The 20,346-nt window shown below is 56.5% G+C and overlaps 1 protein-coding gene across 1 annotated transcript in view; it reads right to left on the bottom strand.

Moving 5' to 3' along the window:
* The window catches only part of ACAN (aggrecan), a 61,899-nt gene that overhangs the window by 6,819 nt on the left and 34,734 nt on the right, over positions 1 to 20,346 (bottom strand). The window contains 9 exon segments of the mRNA XM_070400378.1: positions 2,938 to 3,051; positions 8,596 to 10,896; positions 10,957 to 11,019; positions 11,200 to 12,006; positions 13,045 to 13,260; positions 16,350 to 16,643; positions 17,431 to 17,558; positions 18,398 to 18,572; positions 19,141 to 19,536. Of these exon segments, the coding sequence (XP_070256479.1) occupies positions 2,938 to 3,051; positions 8,596 to 10,896; positions 10,957 to 11,019; positions 11,200 to 12,006; positions 13,045 to 13,260; positions 16,350 to 16,643; positions 17,431 to 17,558; positions 18,398 to 18,572; positions 19,141 to 19,536 (4,494 nt within the window).

Below are 20,346 nucleotides of genomic sequence, written 5' to 3' on the forward strand. Positions count from 1 at the left end.
CCCACACCACCCAGGGCTGGCTGTGCGGTCCATTCTTGGGCCACCTCAGTGTCTGAGGGCCCAGCTGGAGCAGGCAGCTGCTCCCGGAGAGGCAGGGCCATGCATGCAGGATGGAGGCCTGGGGGGGGGGGGGGGGGGGGGAGGGGAGGAGGAAGCAGCCACAGCATTCCAGGGGAGCTGGGAATGGGAGAAGCAGGGGGACCAGAGCCCAGGCAGGAGGGCCTGGGGGTGGTGCGGGCTCAGGATGGGACGGGAGAGGAGACGCAGCCCTGCTTAGCTGGGTGCCCGCGCCCAGGGCCCAGCGGGGCGGCTCTGGCTCCATCCAATGTCCTGTCAGGGCCCCACGTCCATGCCCACAGGACACCCCCGCTCCCAGCCTGGCGCCCGAGAGCTGTGGTCCATACGGACCTTCCTGACCCTTCTCTCCCATGACAAAGATGTTGGCATCCTGTGGAGAAAATGCTTATACCTCTGTCCTCCCACCCCAGCCAGGACCCCCATGCACCGATGTCTTGGGGTGAGAGTGGAGGATGGGAGGCTGCAGGGAGGAGGAGGAGGAGCACTTGGGCCTTTGCTTGCAGGCACCTGAAGTTCCCCCGCCAACCTGTGACCTTGGCAATGCCTCCAGGAACATGCGATCCTCCTGCCTCCCGCACTGCTTAGGACCAAAGGGGGACTGCCCAGGAGCTCCGCTGCTTTCTAGAAGTTTCTGGGATGTCCAACCTGAGACTGCGTTACAAGTGGTTTTTGCCCAGCTGGCGTGGCTCAGTGGTTGGGCGTCGACCTATGAACCGGGAGGTTACTGCTCGATTGCTGGTCAAGGGCACATGCCCAGGTTGCAGGCTTAATCCCCAGTAGGGGGCGTGCAGGAGACAGTCGATCCATGATTCTCTCTCATCATTGGTGTTTCTCTCTCTCTCTCTCCCTTCCTCTCTGAAATCAATAAAAATATATTTAAAAAGATGGTTTTGCCCTAACCGGTTTGGCTCAGTGGATAGAGCGTCGGCCTGCGGACTGAAAGGTCCCAGGTTCGATTCCGGTCAAGGGCATGTACCTTGGTTGCGGACACATCCCCAGTAGGGAGTGTGCAGGAGGCAGCTGATTGATGTTTCTAACTCTCTATCCCTCTCCCTTCCTCTCTGTAAAAAATCAATAAAATATATTAAAAAAAATAAAATTAAATTAAAAAGATGGTTTTAAGCCCCTGAACACTTCCAGTTCTCTATGGGCCGTTGCTACTAGCAACCGTAATGCTTATCTCCTCCATTCTGAGCTGGGATGGCCCTGAGAGCCGGGGCATGGGGCTCCTGGTGAGGGAGCGGGGGGCTCGGCCTGCCACGCAGGTTCCCTGGCAGAGCCTGGCACACAGCTGCCCTGCAGAGCCTGGCTCAGGTGCAGAAGCAGAGAGACAGGCAAGGCCCAAGAGATGAAACTCAGCCCCTGACCTTTGCACGGAGGCCCTGTTCTCTCTAGCCAGCCCTCTGCCTTGCACGGGGGAGGGAGAAAGGAAGTGTGGGCCGGAGTGGCACTGTCGTGGCATCGGTCACCGTGGTGAAGAGGAGAGGGTGACATGCAGCCGTCCCTGCTCATGCATGACCGGGGCATGCGGGTGACGCGGGAGCTCTCCGGCAGGCAAACCGCAGCTCTGGCCAGAGAAGAAGGGGAAGGCAGCTTGGCCTGGGAGGCACAGTGGCTCCCAGTGCCACGGAGGGGCCGCCGAGGTGCCACGGAGGGGCCCCCGAGGTCCCACCGGCCATGAGCAGCCGACGCATGCTCATGCGCGTGCCCACGCGAGGAAGGTCCCTGGCTGTCAGCCCGAGTGAGAGTCAGTGACTCCCGCCCACGGCTTCCTTCAAGGCCAACGCGTGGAGTCGGCTCTGTCCTCCTAGTCTGATGCGTGCACCGTCCTTGACGGTGGCACCATCTGTGGGCCTGGAAGCCCTGAGGAGGTTAGCATTTTATTTACTTACTATTTATTTAAAACATATTTTTATTGCTTTCAGAGAGGAAGGGAGAGGGGGAGAGAGAGAGAGAGAAACATCAACAATGACAGAGAATCATTGATCGGTTGCCTCCTGCATGCCGCCTACCGGGGTTCGAGCCTGCAACCCGGGCATGTGTCCCTGCCCAGAATGGAACCTGGGACCCTTCAGTCTGCAGGCTGACTCTCTATCCACTGAGCCAAACCAACTAGGGAAAGATTAGTGTTTTAAAGGTCTCCCAGAGCCCAGCCAGCGTGGCTCAGTGGTTGAGTGTGGACCTATAAACCAGGAGGTCACGGTTCGATTCCCGATCAGGGCACATGCCCAGGGTTGCAGGCTTGATCCCTAGTGTGGGGCGTGCAGGAGGCAGATGATCAATGATTCTCTCTCACCATTGATGTTTCTCTCTCTCTCTCTCCCTTCCTCTCTGAAATCAATAAAAATATATTAAAATAGCCTGGCCAGTATGGCTCAGTGGTTGAGTGTCGACCTGTGAACCAGGAGGTCAGGGTTCAATTCCCGGTCAGGGCACATGCCCGGGTGGCAGGCTCGATCCCCAATGTGGGGAGTGCAGGAGGCAGCCGATCAATGATTCTCTCACCACTGATGTTTCTCTCTCTCTCTCCCTCTCCCTTCCTCTCTGAAATAAAAATACATTAAAATAAAATAAAGGTCACCCAGAGCCCCACATTCCCAAGTGCCGGCTGGTCCAGCCTGCGCGTCTCTCCTGTTCTTAGATCAGCCGCTGCCCCGGAGGTGGGACAGCAACAGAAGGAGTGGGGGTGAGTCGGGGTGGCCTTCTCGCTGTGGCTCCCGCACCAGCTCTCTGGATGGACCTCGGGGGGGGCCCCCCCCGGCCAGGGCCCGGAGCCTGTGGTTAGCAGGGGAGGGTGAGGGAGGAGGAGGGGGTGCAGCGGTTAGCAACATTAGCTGAAGCCGAGACGGCCGGCCGTACCGATCTCACACAGGTCCCCTCGGTAGCTGGGAAGGCATAAGCATGTGAAAGAGTCGATGGCGTCCACGCAGGTGGCTCCATTCGCACAAGGGCTTGAGAGGCACTCATCAATGTCTGAAAGAAACCAAGGGCCACCATTAGGACGCCCGCCGGCCCGGCGCCGCGGCTTCGCGAGCACTGCGGCCTCTTTCTGGGTGGCCGGCCCTGCGGCTCTCCTGAGCCCTGGGAGGGGTGGCTGGGTTTCCTGAGAACTGTTGCTGCTGCTGCTGCTGCTGCTGCTGCCGCCGCCATCCTGGAGCTGAGCCGAAGATCCAGCGAGGGGTCTCCTGGGTGCATGTGGTTCTTGATTGGCAAGCTGAGCGTGGAGCCCGATTTCCAAGTGCGTGAGAGAGTTGGCGCTTCGAAAGCCAAATGCCTATTGCGGAGAGTGAGTGCCGAGTATCTCCGAGATGCCTTCTCTTGAGACTATTTCAAGAAGCCGTGGGGCCCGGCAGGCGTGGCTCAGTGGTTGAGCGTCGACCTATGAACCAGGAGGTCACGGTTCGATTCCCGGTCAGGGCACATGCCCGGGTTGTGGGCTCGATCTCCAGTAGGGGGCGTGCAGGAGGCGGCTGACCAATGGTTCTCTCTCATCACTGATGTTTCTCTCTCTCTCTCTCCCTCCCTTTCCTAAAATTAATAAAAAAAGAAGCCATAGGGTCTGACCTGGTGTTGAGCAAGGACCTTGAAGGTCAAGTTCTTGACGCTTGGCTAAGCTCTTCCTTTTTCTTCGCTTCCTCTGTAGTTGTGCGCCAGGGGCGGAAGGCAAGGCCATGCAACGCTCGAGTGAAGAAGAGGTCTGCGGAGTAGGAAACCATGAAAATATGGCAGGATGGGATGCGTGTGTGGGAACCACGCACATCTGAGGGTTGCGGACACCGTTCTTGTCTTCCGTAAATAAGTTTTTGGAGCATCTTCTGAAGATGAAGCCAGCATTGTTCTCTTGGGGGGCGGGGGGAGAGCCAGAAACCCAGCCCAACCCTCCCCCAGGCAATCTTGTTAGTGTCTAAGGGTTCCGATGACGTGCACAACTCCAGTGACTCACAACTTCAGAGGGGGTCCCTCCTGGCCGGTGGGAGACCCGCGTTTGAAGCCGGTCGGTGAGGCACTTAGTAAGTGGCCGCCCGCCAACACCAGCAGGTGGGACACAGGCAGGTCCCCATCAGCCTCTCCTTCCCAGGCCCTCTCTTCCCTTCCGTTCTTCCGGTCCAAGATGTTCTTTCTGACCCCACTTCTTCGCAGGACTTGAATCGGTACGTCGTTGGCCTTTGCCTCGAGGTTTTCTCCACTGGCCGAGGTGAGCATAGCATCTCCTAATCTCGTCTTTCTGAGAAGCGGGAGACCTTGGTATTTGGCTGGTTCTTTCCCGGGCGACTTCCCCTGGGAACATGTTGCAAGGGACTGCGAAGCTCCTCTTTCCAGGAGATCAATGAAAGTCTGCGATGAATGGGTTCCGCGGGCTCAGGGGGCACCCGGATACGTGGTTCGGCCTCGGTATGTGCGTCCGTGGTCCTACAACCTTCAGGACCCGCCGTGTCTCGGGGGGCCTCTAAATGAGCAGGGATTAGTTCTCGCCTCTCACAAGGGCAGACGACGCCTTACAGCCAGTCCTCCGATTAGAAGGCAAACGCACTTTCTTCTGGACCCTTCTCCCTGCCGCCTAGATGAGGGTTGGGTCTGTGCAGCGAATGGGTGGCCTGCGGGCCTCTGCCTCTTCCCTGGAACTTCTTAACTTCACGTCGGGGGGAGTGCACGCCGCGGACTAGGCACCGACAGTTCCGAGTCTGGAACTGTTCCAAGCAAAACCCAAATGCATGAGGGACGGACTGCAATCCCAGCATGCACTTGGGTTCCCAGCAGCAGCAGGAGCAGCAATAGGTCAGGCTGGTGGGCCGGCGGAAGCTGGGGGCGACCGCTCTCCTCTGTCCAGTAGCGGCGTCATTGCGGGAGACGGGGAGCACTGGGCGAGGGGGGGGATGAAGCAAATGTAGGCGCTAAAGCAGTTGTACAGAGCGGGGTGGGGGGGACAGGGGTGGCCTGTGGGGGGAAGAGCCAGACGTCAGCCCCGGGGCCTGTGCCCAGACCACGGAGGAGGGGGCAGGAGGGGCAGAGGCCCTGGGGAGGCCCGGCCAGGTGGCTTCCAGGTATTCTGGCAGCTTCTATCCTCATCCTCCCCGCCCCCCCCCCTCCGCCCACTCCCACATGGCCTGAGGTTTCGGGGAGCAGTTTTGTTTTGTCGTCTGTGTGCGGCCAGAACACAACATCTGAGAAATTAGGGGGGGGGGGCGAAGGGGGGGCTGTACAACTCAAGGAGCCGGTTCCAGGGCTCAGAGGGCCTTGTGCAAGGCCCCTGGGTTCACACACGAGGAGGGAAGGAAGGGCGACCGTCCTGGAGCCCAGACAGCCTGTGGGTGTCTCGGGGGGGGTGGGGGGTTCAGGGAGGCTGCGAGTCAGCATCCCCGGCCCGAGGAAGAGGGCCGATAGCCCCGGGCGGAGCTTTTTACGGCTGCCCTGGCCCTGCATGGCCACCTCATTCTGTGAAGGGCAGTTAGGACATTGCTCATCTTCTGGAACCATGAGAAGGAGTGGGGCCGGCCCCGCTGTGAGCGAGCGCAGAGAGGGGGCCCCAGACAAGGTGGCGGCGGGTGGGGACGGGGAGGGCTGTGGGCAACGGGCAGATGACTTGAAGGAAGAGAGGAAAGAGAGGGACCCATGATGTCTCAGGAATCTCCCCTGAGACACATGCTACATCTCACACACATGATCCCCCCAACAGGCCTGTGGCAGGAAGGTCACTGCGTCATGTGACCAGGTAAGGGGACAGGTGAAGTGACCACGCTACTCACAAAGCTGTCTGGGAAGAAAGCCTTTTTAAAAGACATGGTCAGAGCCCAGCCGGTGTGGCTCAGGGGGTAGAGCATCGACCTATGAACCAGGAGGTCACGGGTCGATTCCCGGTCAGGGCACATGCCCGGGTGGTGGGCTCCATCCCCAGGAGGGGGTATGCAGGAGGCAGCCGATCCATGACTCTCTCATCATTGATGTTTCTATCTCTCTCTTCTTTTCTCTCTCTCTCTCTCGTCCTCTCTGAAATCAATTGAAAATATATATAAACAAATAAAAGACGTGATTAGAGAAAGGCTGTCCTTACATGAGATTAGTTAAGGTCCACTGTCACCTACTTCTAATGTCAGGGGCTCGGGGACGCGCGCTGTGACTTCTGATACCAGGGTCACACGTTTGCTTTCAGTATCAGGTTGGGGAAGGGGCTGCTAAGAATGAGGTGCTGGATCACACCGGACCTGAAGCCAGCCGTGCATCCCGGAGCTCGGGGACAAGCTCTGCGTCATTTCCTGCAGGGCACGAAGGGGACCCCAACCCCACCCAGACCCACGCGCGCAGGGACTTTCCTCGGAGAGGTCTGCCCTCCATGATGCGCAATACGCCTTCCGAGTGTCCCCACAGGGACCACGGGGCGTGACCGGCGATCCCCAACACACACCCTCATTCAACATTTCTTTGAAGTCTCAACTTCTATCTTCAAAATTCAAGCACATGTCCTAGTTGGTTTGGCTCAGCGGGCAGAGCACTGGACTGAGGACTAAAGGGTCCCGGGTTCGATTCCAGTCAAGGGCACATGCCCGGGTTGCAAGCCCCATCCCCAGTGTGAGGCATGCAGGAGGCAGCCAGTTAATGATTCTCTCGCATCATTGATGTTTCTCTCTCTCTCTCTCCCTCTCCCTTCCTCTCTAAAATCAATAAAAATATATTTTAAAAGGAAAAAAAAAACCAATTCAAGTACATTTCGCATTCCGCTCCTCAAACCACCATGGGCTACACTAACTATATACTTCTCCATTTCATTACTTAGCTTGACTTTTTTCTCCTAAACCGCCATGTAGAACGATGCCCTAGAACAGTGGTTCTCAACCTTCCTAATGCTGTGACCCTTTAATACAGTTCCTCATGTTGTGGTGACCCCCAACCATAAAATTATTTTCGTTGCTACTTCATAACTGTCATGTTGCTACTGTTATGAATCGTCATGTAAATATCTGATATACAGGATGTATTTTCAGTTACAAATTGAACATAATGAAAGCATAGTGATTCATCACAAAAACAATATGTAATGATATATGTGTTTTCCGATGGTCTTAGGCGACCCCTGTGAAAGGGTCGTTCGACCCCCAAAGGGGTCGCGACCCACAGGTTGAGAACCGCTGCTCTAGAAAGATGTGGCTTCTAGTCTCAGGTAGTCTGAGCAGCCTGAGCCTCAGGTGACCTCGGTGGTCCCCACCCTCCCCTGCCTGTATTCCCCGCGCCATGAGGGTCTCACTTACATCGCAGTGCTTGCCAGTGTGGCCAGGGGGGCACAGGCATAGGACGTGCCCCTGTGTCTCCTGGCAGGTCCCAGGGCCACAGGGATCCTCGCCGCAGGACCTGGCCCGGGCTGCACCCCCCGGGCAGAGGCTAAGCACCCAGCAGCTGGCCGCGTGGGGTGCGGTGCAGCCTCTGAGACCCCGAGGTTGGGGCATGAGGTCCTGTAAGCTCATGAGGCTGACTTGGGGTCAGCGTGTTTCTGGGGCGCCTCTTGGACACCTGGCCCTGGTACCCGGGCCTGGGCACACAGCAATGTGCAAGGGACCCCAGAACAAAAGTGGGGGGAAGGCTCAGCTGCGGGTGCCCGGTGCTGGGATGCTGCTAAGGTGCGACAGTCACTACAGTCCGGAGGAGTCCCTTGGACTGGGGTCGGGGTGGGGACCCCGGGGCTCAAGTCAGGACTCAGCCCAAAGGACACCTCATCATTCCTTAAATTGTGCTGGTTTGAACCCTGCACAAAGTAAATATTTGGGCATAAAGGCCACCAGGGGGTTCATTCTGTCATCCCACACTCACTCATGGGAAGGGGCCAGGAGCACAATTTCCAGCACTATTCAAGCACGTCAAACTTGCTTTATTGAAGTCTGCAGCCCGCCAGCCGCGAGTTTGACATGCTTGACCCATAGCCATCGTTCCCTCTCTCTGTGCCAAAGACACATAATCAGGTTCATACATCAATGTTCTCAAGATGTAACTTCACTCTAATGGTAACCATCACTAATCTTTTTTTGTTGTTAATCCTCACCTGAGGATATTTTCCCATTGATTTTTACAGAGAGGAGGAGGGAGACACACACAGAGAGAAACATCGATGTGAGAGAGACACATCCATTGGTTGCCTCTGCACATGCTCCCACCAGGGCCGGAGATCAAGCCTGCAACCGAGGTACGTGCCCTTGACCAGAATTGAAACTGGGACCCTTCCGTCCACAGGCCGACGCTCTATCCATTGAAGCAAACTGGCCAGGGCACAATCACTGACCTCTATGAGTGTGTCCTGTGTGCCTACTCTGATGCTCAGTGCTTGTTTTATATATAGTTACATGCTGTTTCATCTTCCCTGGTCCTATTCCCATTTCACGGGTGAGGACCAGAGAGGTTAAGAAACTTGCCTGAGGCTGCACAGCTCATCTCTTGGGGAGCTGTGCTCAGAGACTTGAATCTACACCGCCTCCTACTCTGCTACCATCTGAACTAGCCAAACACATCGAAAGGAAAAAGAGATGTCAGCCATACCTGCAGTGGTTGCCTCCGATCCTTCGGTCCCTTCTGTCGGAGCTGGGATGGAAGAAGCGTCCGTTGGGAAGACGGCTGTTTCGGCCGTTTGGGCCTCTTCTCCCGAGTGCACGGGGCTTGAGGACTCCATTTCCAGATTCGCCTCTGCAGGGCGCTGGGGCTGCTGGGTCCATTCAAACTCCGGGACGCTGGTGCCCACGACAACACCCAGCCCCGAGGGGTGACCAGATGGGTCCCCGCTGATTTCTGGCCCGTCTCCAGAAGCCCCGGGAGTGGCCGAAGGCCAGCCCGAGGTCTCTGTGGCCACACCGTAGGTGGTGGCCGACTCTCCACTCATTCCCGACGGGGTGGAGCCCTCCGTGGGCCCTTCCTGGAAGGTGGAGGGGCGGCCGCTCACTCCCAGGCCTGAGGCTCCCTCCAGGTCAGCTTCGTGGAAGGCGGAGGTGGTTTCACCCAGATCAGGGGTCCCCGAGGCCACCCCGCTGGCCTCAGGAGCAGCAGACGCCTCCACCCCAGCCTCAGGAGAGGCAGACGTTTCGCTGCTGGATTCTGGGACCGATGATGCCTCGACCCCAGACCCGAGGAAGCTTGGCGTGGCTCCACTGAGGTCCCCCGATGTCGAGGCTTCTCCGCTGGACTCAAAAACCTGGGGGGTGTGTGTCAAAGGCGGTCTCTGGCCGAGTTCCTGGGAAACAGTTGGTTCCGTGACACCCTCCACGAATTCAGAAGTGATCAGAGTGACCTCGGGCAGTCCCGAGGCTTCCCCGCTGGTGCCCGTGGCTGCAGAAGACGCCCCACTGGCATCCGTGGAGCCGTAAAAGTCCCCACTGAAATACGGGGTACTCGAAGGCTCACCGCTGGGCTCCCCCAGCCCGGACTGCAGCCCGCTGAGGTCCGACAGTCCAGAATGGTCTCCAGACACGTCCTGCGCTCCGGAATGGGCGCCGCTGAGTTCCAGAATGCCCGAAGGCCCCTCCCCTGCTTCTTGGGCCGTCGGAGGCTGGGTTACAGATTCCACCAAAGTCCTGTCGACGAGTGAGACGGTGGGGAAGCTCCATGGAAGTCCGCTGCCGTCGTAGGCTCCGGAGGGCAGGCCGCTCCCCACCTCGGCGCCGGAGGCCTCCCCACTGACCTCGGCGGCTCCGCTGGGCAGGCCGCTGAATTCTGGAAGCTGCGACGGAAACCCGCTGGAGGCGATGGCCCCGGATGACTGTCCGCTGACATCCACCGTCCCGGAGGTGCCCGAGAGATCCGTCTCCCCAGAAGGGAGGCCGCTGAGTTCCACGGACCCCAAGCCTTCTTCTTCTTCCCTAAACGGAGTTGGGGTCACCTCCACAAAGGTGCTGTCCACGAACGTAACGCCAGAAGCGTCCCCGCTGCCACTCGCGGCGCCAGAAACCAGGTCGGGGATCCCCGAGGGGGCCCCGCTGAACCCGGGCCACCCCGAGGGCTGCCCACTGAGGTCAGGGACCCCAGACGTTTCTCCACTCGGGTCGGTCATGCCAAACGGGGGGCCGCTGCCAAGATCTCCAGAAGCTTCTCCGCTGACACCTGGCTGTCCGGAGGACTGCCCACTAAGCTCGGCCATTCCAGACGTCTCCTCCGGAAACCCCGACGGCTGCCCACTGAGCTCGAAGAGCCCGGATGTCCCCCCGCCAAGGTCAGGGAATCCCGATGGCTGCCCACTGACACCAAAGAATCCAGATGTTTCCCCGCTGATGTCGGGGGATCCCGATGGCTGGCCGCTGAGTTCAGCTCCCGAAGGGAACCCGCTCAAGCCCCCGCTCACGTCCGGCTCGCTGAAGGGCAGCCCGGATACCTCGCCAGCGCCGCTCACGCCGACGGTGCCTCGCCCCTCCAGCTCACTCGCTGTGGCGGCTGTGACCACTTCCACCAGCGTGGTATCCACCAGGGAGACCGTCGGGAGCCCCGAGGGAAGCCCACTGAAGTCCGGAGAGCCAGAGGAGGGGCCGCTTCCGAGGTCCGTGCCAGAATACTCACCGCTGAACCCAGAGGGAAGGCCACTGGCTTCCGGAGCCTGCCCGCTTCCGAGAGCTCCAGAAGGTATCCCGCCCAGGCCCGAGTCTCCAGAAGCTGACCCGATCGAGTCTTCTTTTCCAGAAGGCAACCCGCTGAGGTCCTCGGGTCCAGAACCAGAAGTCTCTAGACCCTCTCCTCCAGAAGGAAGTCCACCGAGGTCCTCTACTCCGGAGGCAGAACTTTCTGGATGAATCTCTCCTCCAGAAGGAAGTCCACCCAGGTCCTCTACTCCAGAGGCAGAACTTTCTGGATGAATCTCTCCTCCAGAAGGAAGTCCACTCAGGTCTACTCCAGAGGTAGAACTTTCTGGATGAGGCTCACCTCCAGAAGGAAGTCCACCCAGGTCCTCTATTCCAGAGGCAGAACCTTCTAGATGAGTCTCACCTCCAGAAGGAAGTCCACCGAGGTCTACTCCAGAGGTAGAACTTTCTGGATGAATCTCTCCTCCAGAAGGAAGTCCACTCAGGTCTACTCCAGAGGTAGAACTTTCTGGATGAATCTCTCCTCCAGAAGGAAGTCCACTCAGGTCTACTCCAGAGGTAGAACTTTCTGGATGAGTCTCACCTCCAGAAGGAAGTCCACCCAGGTCCTCTATTCCAGAGGCAGAACCTTCTAGATGAGTCTCACCTCCAGAAGGAAGTCCACCCAGGTCTATTCCAGAGGTAGAACTTTCTAGATGAGTCTCACCTCCAGAAGGAAGTCCACCGAGGTCTACTCCAGAGGTAGAACTTTCTGGATGAGGCTCACCTCCAGAAGGAAGTCCACCCAGGTCTACTCCAGAGGTAGACGTCTCCAGATGACTCTCACCTCCACTAGGAAGTCCACCCAGGTCCTCTACTCCAGAGGCAGAACCTTCTGGATGAGTCTCACCTCCAGAAGGAAGTCCACCCAGGTCCTCTACTCCGGAGGCAGAGCCTTCTAGACCCTCCCCCCCGGAAGGCAGCCCCCCAACGTGAGAAGTGTTGGACCACGTAACTCTATCTTCCTCCCCCGAGGCCAGTCCACTTCCCACAGGTAGGCCTGAGCCCGCGGCCGAGGTGACACCACTGGAGTCAAGGTCTTCCGAGGGCTGCCCACTGGCGTCCGGGTGTCCTGAAGCTTCTCCACTGGCTGAGAAGTCACCACTGACTTCCGGTGCCCCGGATGCCTCCTCGGAGCCCGGCAGCTCCGTCCCACTGGGCACTGGGGGTGAAGGTGTGAACAGCGGCTCCTGGGAGGGGGCTGGCATCTCCGAGGGGGATGGCGTCTCTGAAGGGGATGGCTCTTCTGAGGGGGCTGGCTCCTCCGAGGCCAAGGGCACTTCTGTAGCAGAAGGGCCTTCTGTGCTCTCCTCTGTGGCTGTGCTAGTGGGAGGCCACGTAGGAGGGACCCCTGGAGGACGAGAGGAAGAAAGACAAGGTGGGGATTTAGTAACTCTGCCCATTTTAAGCTCATGCAGAGCAGCCCAATTCCATTCCCTTCACAGTAAAATTTTTCTTTGCCCCGGCTGGTTTGGCTCAGTGGGTAGAGCGTCGGCCTGCGGACTGAAGGGTCCCGGGTTCGATTCCGGTCAAGGGCACATGCCTGAGTTGCGGGCTTGATCTCCAGTGTGGGGCACGCAGGAGGCAGCCGATCCATGATTCTCTCTCATCATTGATATTTCCATCTCTCTCTCCCTCTGCCTTCCTCCCTGAAATCAATAAAAATATTAAAAAATTTTTTTATTTTATTTCAAGAGCTCAGAGATGTGTTCAGACATTTTCTAATGGAACCTTGCACAGTGTCTCTGGAAAGAAAGGGGAAAGGGGGGAAAGAGGGAGACCGAGAAACTCCCCAGCGCCCTCAGGCTGTGCTTTGCGGGATTTTGGGGGGTGCCATCCACACAACCCACTGGGTGTGGGGGGCCTGGCTTTGTGAGATTTGCAGCGGTTCTCAACCTATGGGTCGCGAACAATGAAAATACACCCTACATATCAGATATTGACATTACGATTCATAACAGTAGCACGTGGTCCAACAGGTATGAAGTAGCAGCGAAAATAATCTTATGGTTGGGGGTCACCACAACATGAGGAACTGTATTAAAGGGTCGCGGCATTAGGGAGGTTGAGAACCTCCCTAACTTAGGGGGTGCCATCCACACAACCCACTGGGTGTGGGGGCCTGGCTTTCCCGGAGGGCAATCAAGGTCACCCTTCAAGTACTTGCACATCCGTATCTAAACCCGTGGTTCTCCAAGTGTGGTCCCTGGACCAGAAGCACCAGCGCCACCGGACAGCTTGGTAGAAAAGCCAATTCTCAGACCCCACCCCAGCCCCACGGAATCAGACTCCGGGGCGGGCCCAGCACCCCCACGATGCTGCTGCTCGATGGGGTGTGAGAATCATTCCTCTGAACCCAGCCCCCCGAGGCCGGGAAGGCCACACAGACCTGGCAGCGGCAAGGTGCCCGCGGGGGTGTAGGCCCGTTCCCATTCCGTGTGGTTTTCCGGCTCCATGGTGAAGTCTGGGACTGCAGTGGTCTCCTCCCCTGAGGGGACAGCAGCCACGCCGGGTCCCACTTGGGGGGTGATCCAGTCCTCCACGTCTGAGGGGGGTGTGGGCGTGCCACCCCGATCTTCTCCGGGAGAGGGTGCAGCTGAGACACCTAGAAGAGATGTGGGGGTGAGGGTTCCTTCTCACCAGTGCCCCACCCCAGCTGGTCCTTCTCGAGGGCAACCAGGGGAGTCTGAGGTGAGCCAGGCCTGTGCACGCGCCTTTTTGGGCCTCGACCCCCCACTTCCACCTAGCAATCCAGAGAGATCAGTTTAAAAAATATATATTTTCTATTGATTTCAGAGAGGAAAGGAGAGGGAGAGAGAGATAGAAACATCAATGATGAGAGAGAATCATTGATTGGCTGCTTCCTGCACGATCCAGGATCAAGCCTGCAACCAGGCCATGTGCCCTGACTGGGAATTGAACCGTGACCTCCTGGTTCATAGGTCAATGTTCAACCACTGAGCCCCTGTGGCTGGGGTGGAGAGATCACTTTTGACCTCCTCAATTAATAAGAGCTGTTTTGCAGCAACTACACTCTCAATATGCACATGCCACTGGCACTTTATTTCAGGGTGGTATGGGGCATCTCTCCTACAGAATTTATTATACACTAGAGGCCTGGTGCATGAATTCGTGCACTGGTGGGGTCCAGTGGGCCCGCCCTGATCGGGCCCCCATTGGGCTGGACTGGCCAGCGGGGAGGGGTCCCGGGCAGTTGGTGGGCCGGCCCCACCCCCTGGTCGAACTCGGGTTGAATTCCTGGTTGATGGGATAATTTGCATATTACCCTTTTATTTTTATTTATTTATTTTTTAAATATATTTTTATTGATTTTTTACAGAGAGGGAGGGAGAGGGATAGAGAGTTAGAAACATTGATGAGAGAGAAACATCGATCAGCTGCCTCCTGCATACCTTCTACTGGGGATGTGCCCACAACCAAGGTACATGCGCCCTTGACTGGAATCGAACCTGGGACCCTTCAGTCCACAGGCTGACACTCTATCCACTGAGACACACCGGTTAGGGCTGCATATTACCCTTTATTATATAGGATGCCAGGCATGGTTTAAAGGTATTATGTATACCAGAGCATTTTATCTCATAATCACCATAAGAGAGAGATACTCTATGTCACTTACAGATGAGGAAACGAAGACACAGAATTAAGTGACTTGCCCAGAGTCAATGGCTTTTAAGTGGCAGAAGTTTGAACCCAACCACGTATCTGGCAGCATGCCCTCAGTGTCATGGGTCAATTAAAAGCATGAATTGCTGCCCGGCTGGCGTGGCTCAGTGGTTGAGTGTCCACCTATGAACCAGGAGGTCATGGTTCGATTCCCGGTCAGGGCACATGCCTGGGTTGTGGGCTCGATCCCCAGTGTGGGGCGTGCACGAGGCAGCGGATCCATGATTCTCTCTCATCATTGATGTTTCTAGCTCTCTCTCCCTCTCCCTCTCTGAAATCAATGAAAACATATTAAAAAAATAAGTTGTTGATGTTTAGGCAATAGAATAATTTGACTAAACTCATCATGAAAATACTTTCAAGCAGGAGAGAATTTGATTTGTGTACAAATTATTTATGACAGCAAAGCTACCATTTATTGAGCATTTACTATGTCCCAGGCACTCTGTCAAGTGTTTTCAGTGCACTATCTCAGTTAATCCTCAGCCATATCATGATTTTAAAGATGAAACAGAGGAACTGAGAAGTTAAGTGACTTGCCCAGAGTCACACAGCTACTAAGCAGCAGAATCATAATTAAAATTCAGGTCAGCCTGAATTCAGAGCCCAGGTTCTTACTCACTTCTCTCTCCTTATCTCTGGGAAACCTTAGAGCAAGCATGTCAAACTCTTGGCCCATGGGCCACATGTGGCCCACAACAAATATTTTTGTGGCCCAGCCAATAGGACGGTATGTAAGAAACGTTTTAATAAAAATTTTGTAACTTAATTTTTACAATGTCCTGTTATACATAATCCTATATAATAAAACCCTAATATTCAAACTGACCAAATGGCGGAATGACCTGCAGAACGACCGGTCGCTATGACATGCACTGACCACCAGGGGGCAGACGCTCAATGCAGGAGCTGCCCCCTGGTGGTCAGTGTGCTCCAACAGGGGGAGCTCTGTTCAGCCAGAAACCGGGCTCACAGCGGGAGCCTCTCCTGCCTCCGCTGCAGGTGGACAGTAAGGTGCGAGGGGTCCTGGACTGCAAGGGGGCACAGGCTGGGCTGAGGGACTCCCGCCCCCAGCGCATGAATTTCGTGCACTGGGCCTCCACTCATTAATAACGAACTACAATGTTCACTAATCACTGATTACTGTCATCGTGTTGCATTCATTTCCCTTACACGCCTTATGCACAGGCGCACCATTTCTCTCTACTAGTACCGGCAGCGAATAAATATTTTAGCAGCTGATGGCCACGTCATTCATCTTGGACTGACGTGTTTGGTGTGCGCCACAGGAAATATTTTGCTTTCGGAGAACAAGAAAAATAGGTTTATTTGCATTACGCTTATTCATTTGTGCAGTTATTCAGTGTCTGGTAAGTGAATGTTCAAGAAAAAATATTAATTTTTATTAAAATGTTCTATGATTTTATGTTAACGATGACTCATTTGTTTCAGCCCTTTGTATTCAGCATGTCTCTATCGAAATAAACCTACGTTTCTATGAAAATGGAAGCTTTTGCTGTTTTGTGGCCCACGTACACTTAAACCATATTTATTTGGCCCGTGTGAGCCTGTGAGTTTGACATGCTTGCCTTAGCACAGTGGTTCTCAACCTTCCTAATGCCGCGACCCTTTCATACAGTTCCTCATGTTGTGGTGACCCCCAATTTCATTGTTACAATGAACATAATGAAAGCATAGTGATTAATCACAAAAACAATATGTAATTACATATGTGTTTTCCGATGGTCTTAGGCGACCCCTGTGAAAGGGTCCTTCGACCCCCAAAGGGGTCGAGACCCACAGGTTGAGAACCGCTGCAGGATGCATTTGCCTTGGGGTCAAAGCCCAAGGTCACGCTAGCTCCCGAGCTGCCCCTCCCCTAGGCAGACTGACGTTTTCTTTCTTGTTTAGATGGACAGGGGGAGTGGACAGGGCCAAGAGGGCTCAGCCCCGGGGAGTCACCCCCCAGGCAGAAGTGGGGGCAGGAGGAGCGGGGAGAACACCTACCTCGGAAGCAGAAGGCGTGGTGCCGGGACAGTGGGTCCAGGAGGCCTGTCTGGTTGGGGTAGAGGTAGACAGTCCTCACGCCTGGCTTGTCCCCGCCACAGGCCGGCCGAGGGGTGACGATGGGGTAGCGGAGGCTGCTGTCGGCCAGCCAGCCGGCGTAGCACTTGTCCAGGCCGAGGCTCCAGGCGGCGTACAGCTGGCCGGTGGAGGCGAGCGTGGCGTTCTGGGATTCACAGAACTCCAGGGCTTCCTGGAAGGTGAACTGCTCCGGGCGCGTGACAAAGAACACCTCCCCTGGGGGTAGAGGCCGGGGGCAAGGGTGACCCTTCACGCCCACAGCCAGGGCGGGCCCTGCTCACCCACGGGCGGGGCTACCTCTGCCCACACCCGCCCCCCAGCAGGGGTGGGACACCTGCCATGGCAGGCACCGGTTAAACACCCTGTCCAGTCGAAATTTTTGACCACTCCCCCCTTAGATCTTCCGGGACACTGGGGAATAGGGTGCCACTGGGGTGTCCTAGGAGTTGGGAACTTTCAGTGCTGAAACCGGCAAAGTTGCAGCCAAACTGGGAAGGGTTGGTCACTTACACTACCTCTGGGCCTCCTTCCTAGCTTGCTTATGTATGTATGTATGTATTTATTTTTAAAAAATATATCTTTATTGATTTCAGAGAGGAAGGGAGAGGGAGAGATAGAAACACCAATGATGAGAGAGAATCATGGATCGGCTGCCTCCTGCACGCCCCCGACTGGGGATGAGTCCGCGACCTGGGCATGTGCCCTCGACCGGATCGAACCCGGGACCCTTCAGTCTGTACAGGCTGACGCTCTATCCACTGAGCCACACCAGCTAGTTTTTTGTTGTTGTTTGTTTCACTGCAGGACTTCTCAGAGCCTTTGATTTGGTCGTGGGCATTGGGACTCTCCAGGAGGCAGATGGTAGGTAGATATTTTAAAAAATGGATTTATTTATCCACAAATGTGGGGGTGGGAGGATGATGGCTTTCCCCCTTCTTTTTTGCGTCTCCCCAACAGCCCCTCTGCCCATCTGGGGCCCAAAATATGAGAATACGGCCTGTACCTTCGAGCTTGTCCACGTAGCAGTAGACATCATAGGTTTCTGATGGTGGGCGCACACCGTAGGTCCGGACCCCCGGGCTGCTGTCCTTGTCACCCACACACGGGGTTCTCGGGCTCACAATGGGGTATCTGCAAAGGAAGGTGCGAGGAGAGTTGGGGGCTGCTGGGTGAGGCTGGCTGGGAACTCGGGCAGGGAAGGTCTTCGGAGGGATTCAAACCATGAAGAAGCCCCTTATACTAGGCGCAAGGTTTGGGGACCGCTGGGGGATTCCTGGCTTCAGAAGGGAGCCCACTGCATGGAATAGCATTGGGTCAAGCTGGAAGGGACTGGGGGGCTTGAGGATGGGGGAAATGACCTAGGACAGTGGTCGGCAAACTGCAGCTCACCAGCCACATGCGGCTCTTTGGCCCCTTCAGTGTGGCTCTTCCACAAAATACCGACTTCTGCGCCTGGGCCACAAAGTTTCAATCGCACTGTACATGCGTGCCCGCACGTGGTATTTTGTGGAAGAGTCACACTCCAGGGGCCAAAGAGCCGCATGTGGCTCGCGAGCCACGGTTTGCCGACCACTGACCTAAGACTTCAAAAAAATATATTTTTATTGATTTCAGAGAGGAAGGGAGAGGGAGAGAGACATAGAAACAGCAATGATGAGAGTGAATCACTGATTGGCTGCCTCCTGTACGCCCCCTACGGGGGATCAAGCCCACAATCCGGGCATGTGCCCCAACCAGGAATCGAACCCAGGACCCTTCAGTCCCCAGGCTGATGCTGACCTAGGACTTAATGCCACACTCTCTGAATATGCTTCGATTCTGGGGGAGCAATTAAGGGAGCAGCCAGGAGTCACTGGTTAATTAATTAAGGTGCCCTCTCTGCCCTGGGTGCAGGGCCAGGCTCTGGCTCCCCTAGCCTGACCGCTCCAGGTTGGGCAGGGGCTGGGAGGGGAGCCCGGCCGGGCCTTCACCTCACGGTCTGGTCCTGCAGCCAGCCGGCGTCACACTGCTCGTAGCCTGCTTCGTAGGCGGCCTGGAGCTGCTCGGGCGAGGCGATGACCGCCCCGGTGCGCAGGCAGGCCTGCTGTGCCTCCTCGAAGGTCAGTGAGTAGCGGGCAGAGCCGGGGCGGTAGTGGAACACGACCCCTGGGCGGGGAGGACAGGGAGAGAAGGAGAGACAGAGCGGGCTCAGGGCATGGACCGGGTGCCACAATGCCGGTGGCCCACGGTGCCTGGTTCTCCGTGGGGGTGGAGGGAGCCCTGACTTCTTGAGGAATGGCCTCCCTTCACCCCCGCCTTCTGATCCTATTCCCAGGCCATGTGGACAGTGAAATTCAAGTTCTATTTTATTCTTATTTAAAATTTTTTTAAATTGATTTCAGAGAGAGAGGGAGAGAGAGAGAGAGATAGAAACATCAATGATGAGAGAAAATCATTGATCGGCTGCCTCCTGCATGCCCCCGACTGGGGATTGAGTCCGCAACCTGGGCATGTGCCCTTGACTGGAATCGAACCCGGGACCCTTCGGTCCACAGGCTGATGCTCTATCCCCTGAGCCAAACCAGCTAGGGCTGGCCTATTTCTTTATCTGACAAATAAGAAGGACCGAATCATAGAGGAGAGGCTTGTCCTAGGTCCTGTTGAAGGAAGACACCCCCAGGCCAAGTTCTTCCCACCTGGCCCCCCTTCAGCCTCCTGAGGAGTGGGCACTTACCCCCTGGCAATCGTGGCTGCCCGGGGACCTGGGTTTCACCCGGGGCTGCGGTCACCTGCACCACCAGGTCCTCGCCGGTGAAGGGGCCCAGGCCAGGCGTGGACGCCCCAGGAAAGGCCCAGGGCCTGGTGGCCTCTCCAGTGCCGTTCTCAGCTTCAGGGTAGGCGGTGGCCTCTATGTCGGGGGCCAAGGTGAGGGGTTCCTCGGGCTCCAGGGCCGTGGGGGAGCCGCCGAAGATGGGCTTCACCGTGAGGATCACGTTGCCGCGGGCTTCGCCCTCCGTCATGTTCCTGGGCAAGGGCAGCTCCACGTCGGGCCAGGTCACCGTCTGCACGGTGATGTCCTCTTCGCCACCCACCCCGAAGAAGTTTTCTGGGATATCGATAAAGTCTTCACCTGGGCACAGGGACAAAGGCAAGCGTTAGCCGCTCATCCTGAGCCTGAGAGGTGGGAGGTGAGCATCGGCGCCATCTCCTTCTCCACTAAGGGAAGGAAAGCACCCACTGTGTGCCTGGCACCTTGCTGGGTCCATTTTGGGGTCCTCGTCTATGTGATTACCTCATGACTAGAGGCCCAGTGCACGAATTCGTGCACGGGTAGGGTCCCTCAGCCTGGCCCGCGATCAGGGCCCATGGGGGTCAGTGGGTTGGGGAGGATGGTAGGAGGTTGGCTGTCAGCCGGGGAGGGATCCCAGGAGGGCTGGCCCTCTCACCCAGTCCCAATTGGCAGGACCCCAGCAGCAAGCTACCCTACCGGTTGGAGCATCTGCCCCCTGGTGGTCAGTGCACATCATAGCGACTGGTCGAGCGGTTGACCAAACGGTCGGACACTTAGCATATTACGCTTTTATTATATAGGATAGGAGACCACGCAGTTTTCAGATTGCGAAAGAATGCAAAGCTGTCATAGCACAAGATATTAACCAATCCTCTCACAGCTCCAGCATCTCTTCCGGGTCAATGCCAGCCGCCTGCTCACCTACTGGCTGAGCACCTTGCTGACCAGCTAATGGGGACAATGTAAATCTGCCGTAAAGGGAAACTGGGAAATCTCTCGGAAGATGCGGGAGCTCGGGAAACGGATGAAACACGGGAGAACTACTGCTTCTGGCAGCAACGAGCCAGCTAATCATTCATGAAGAGACCACCCATGAGCGTGCGGCGACTTCGAGAAGGGTGGTCAGGATATGGAAAGGTCGAGAGAGGC

The sequence above is a fragment of the Myotis yumanensis genome, unplaced genomic scaffold (genome assembly GCF_028538775.1).
Source record: "Myotis yumanensis isolate MYYU_CA2020_CCGP unplaced genomic scaffold, mMyoYum1.0.hap1 SCAF_20, whole genome shotgun sequence".
Taxonomy (NCBI): Eukaryota; Metazoa; Chordata; class Mammalia; order Chiroptera; family Vespertilionidae; genus Myotis; species Myotis yumanensis.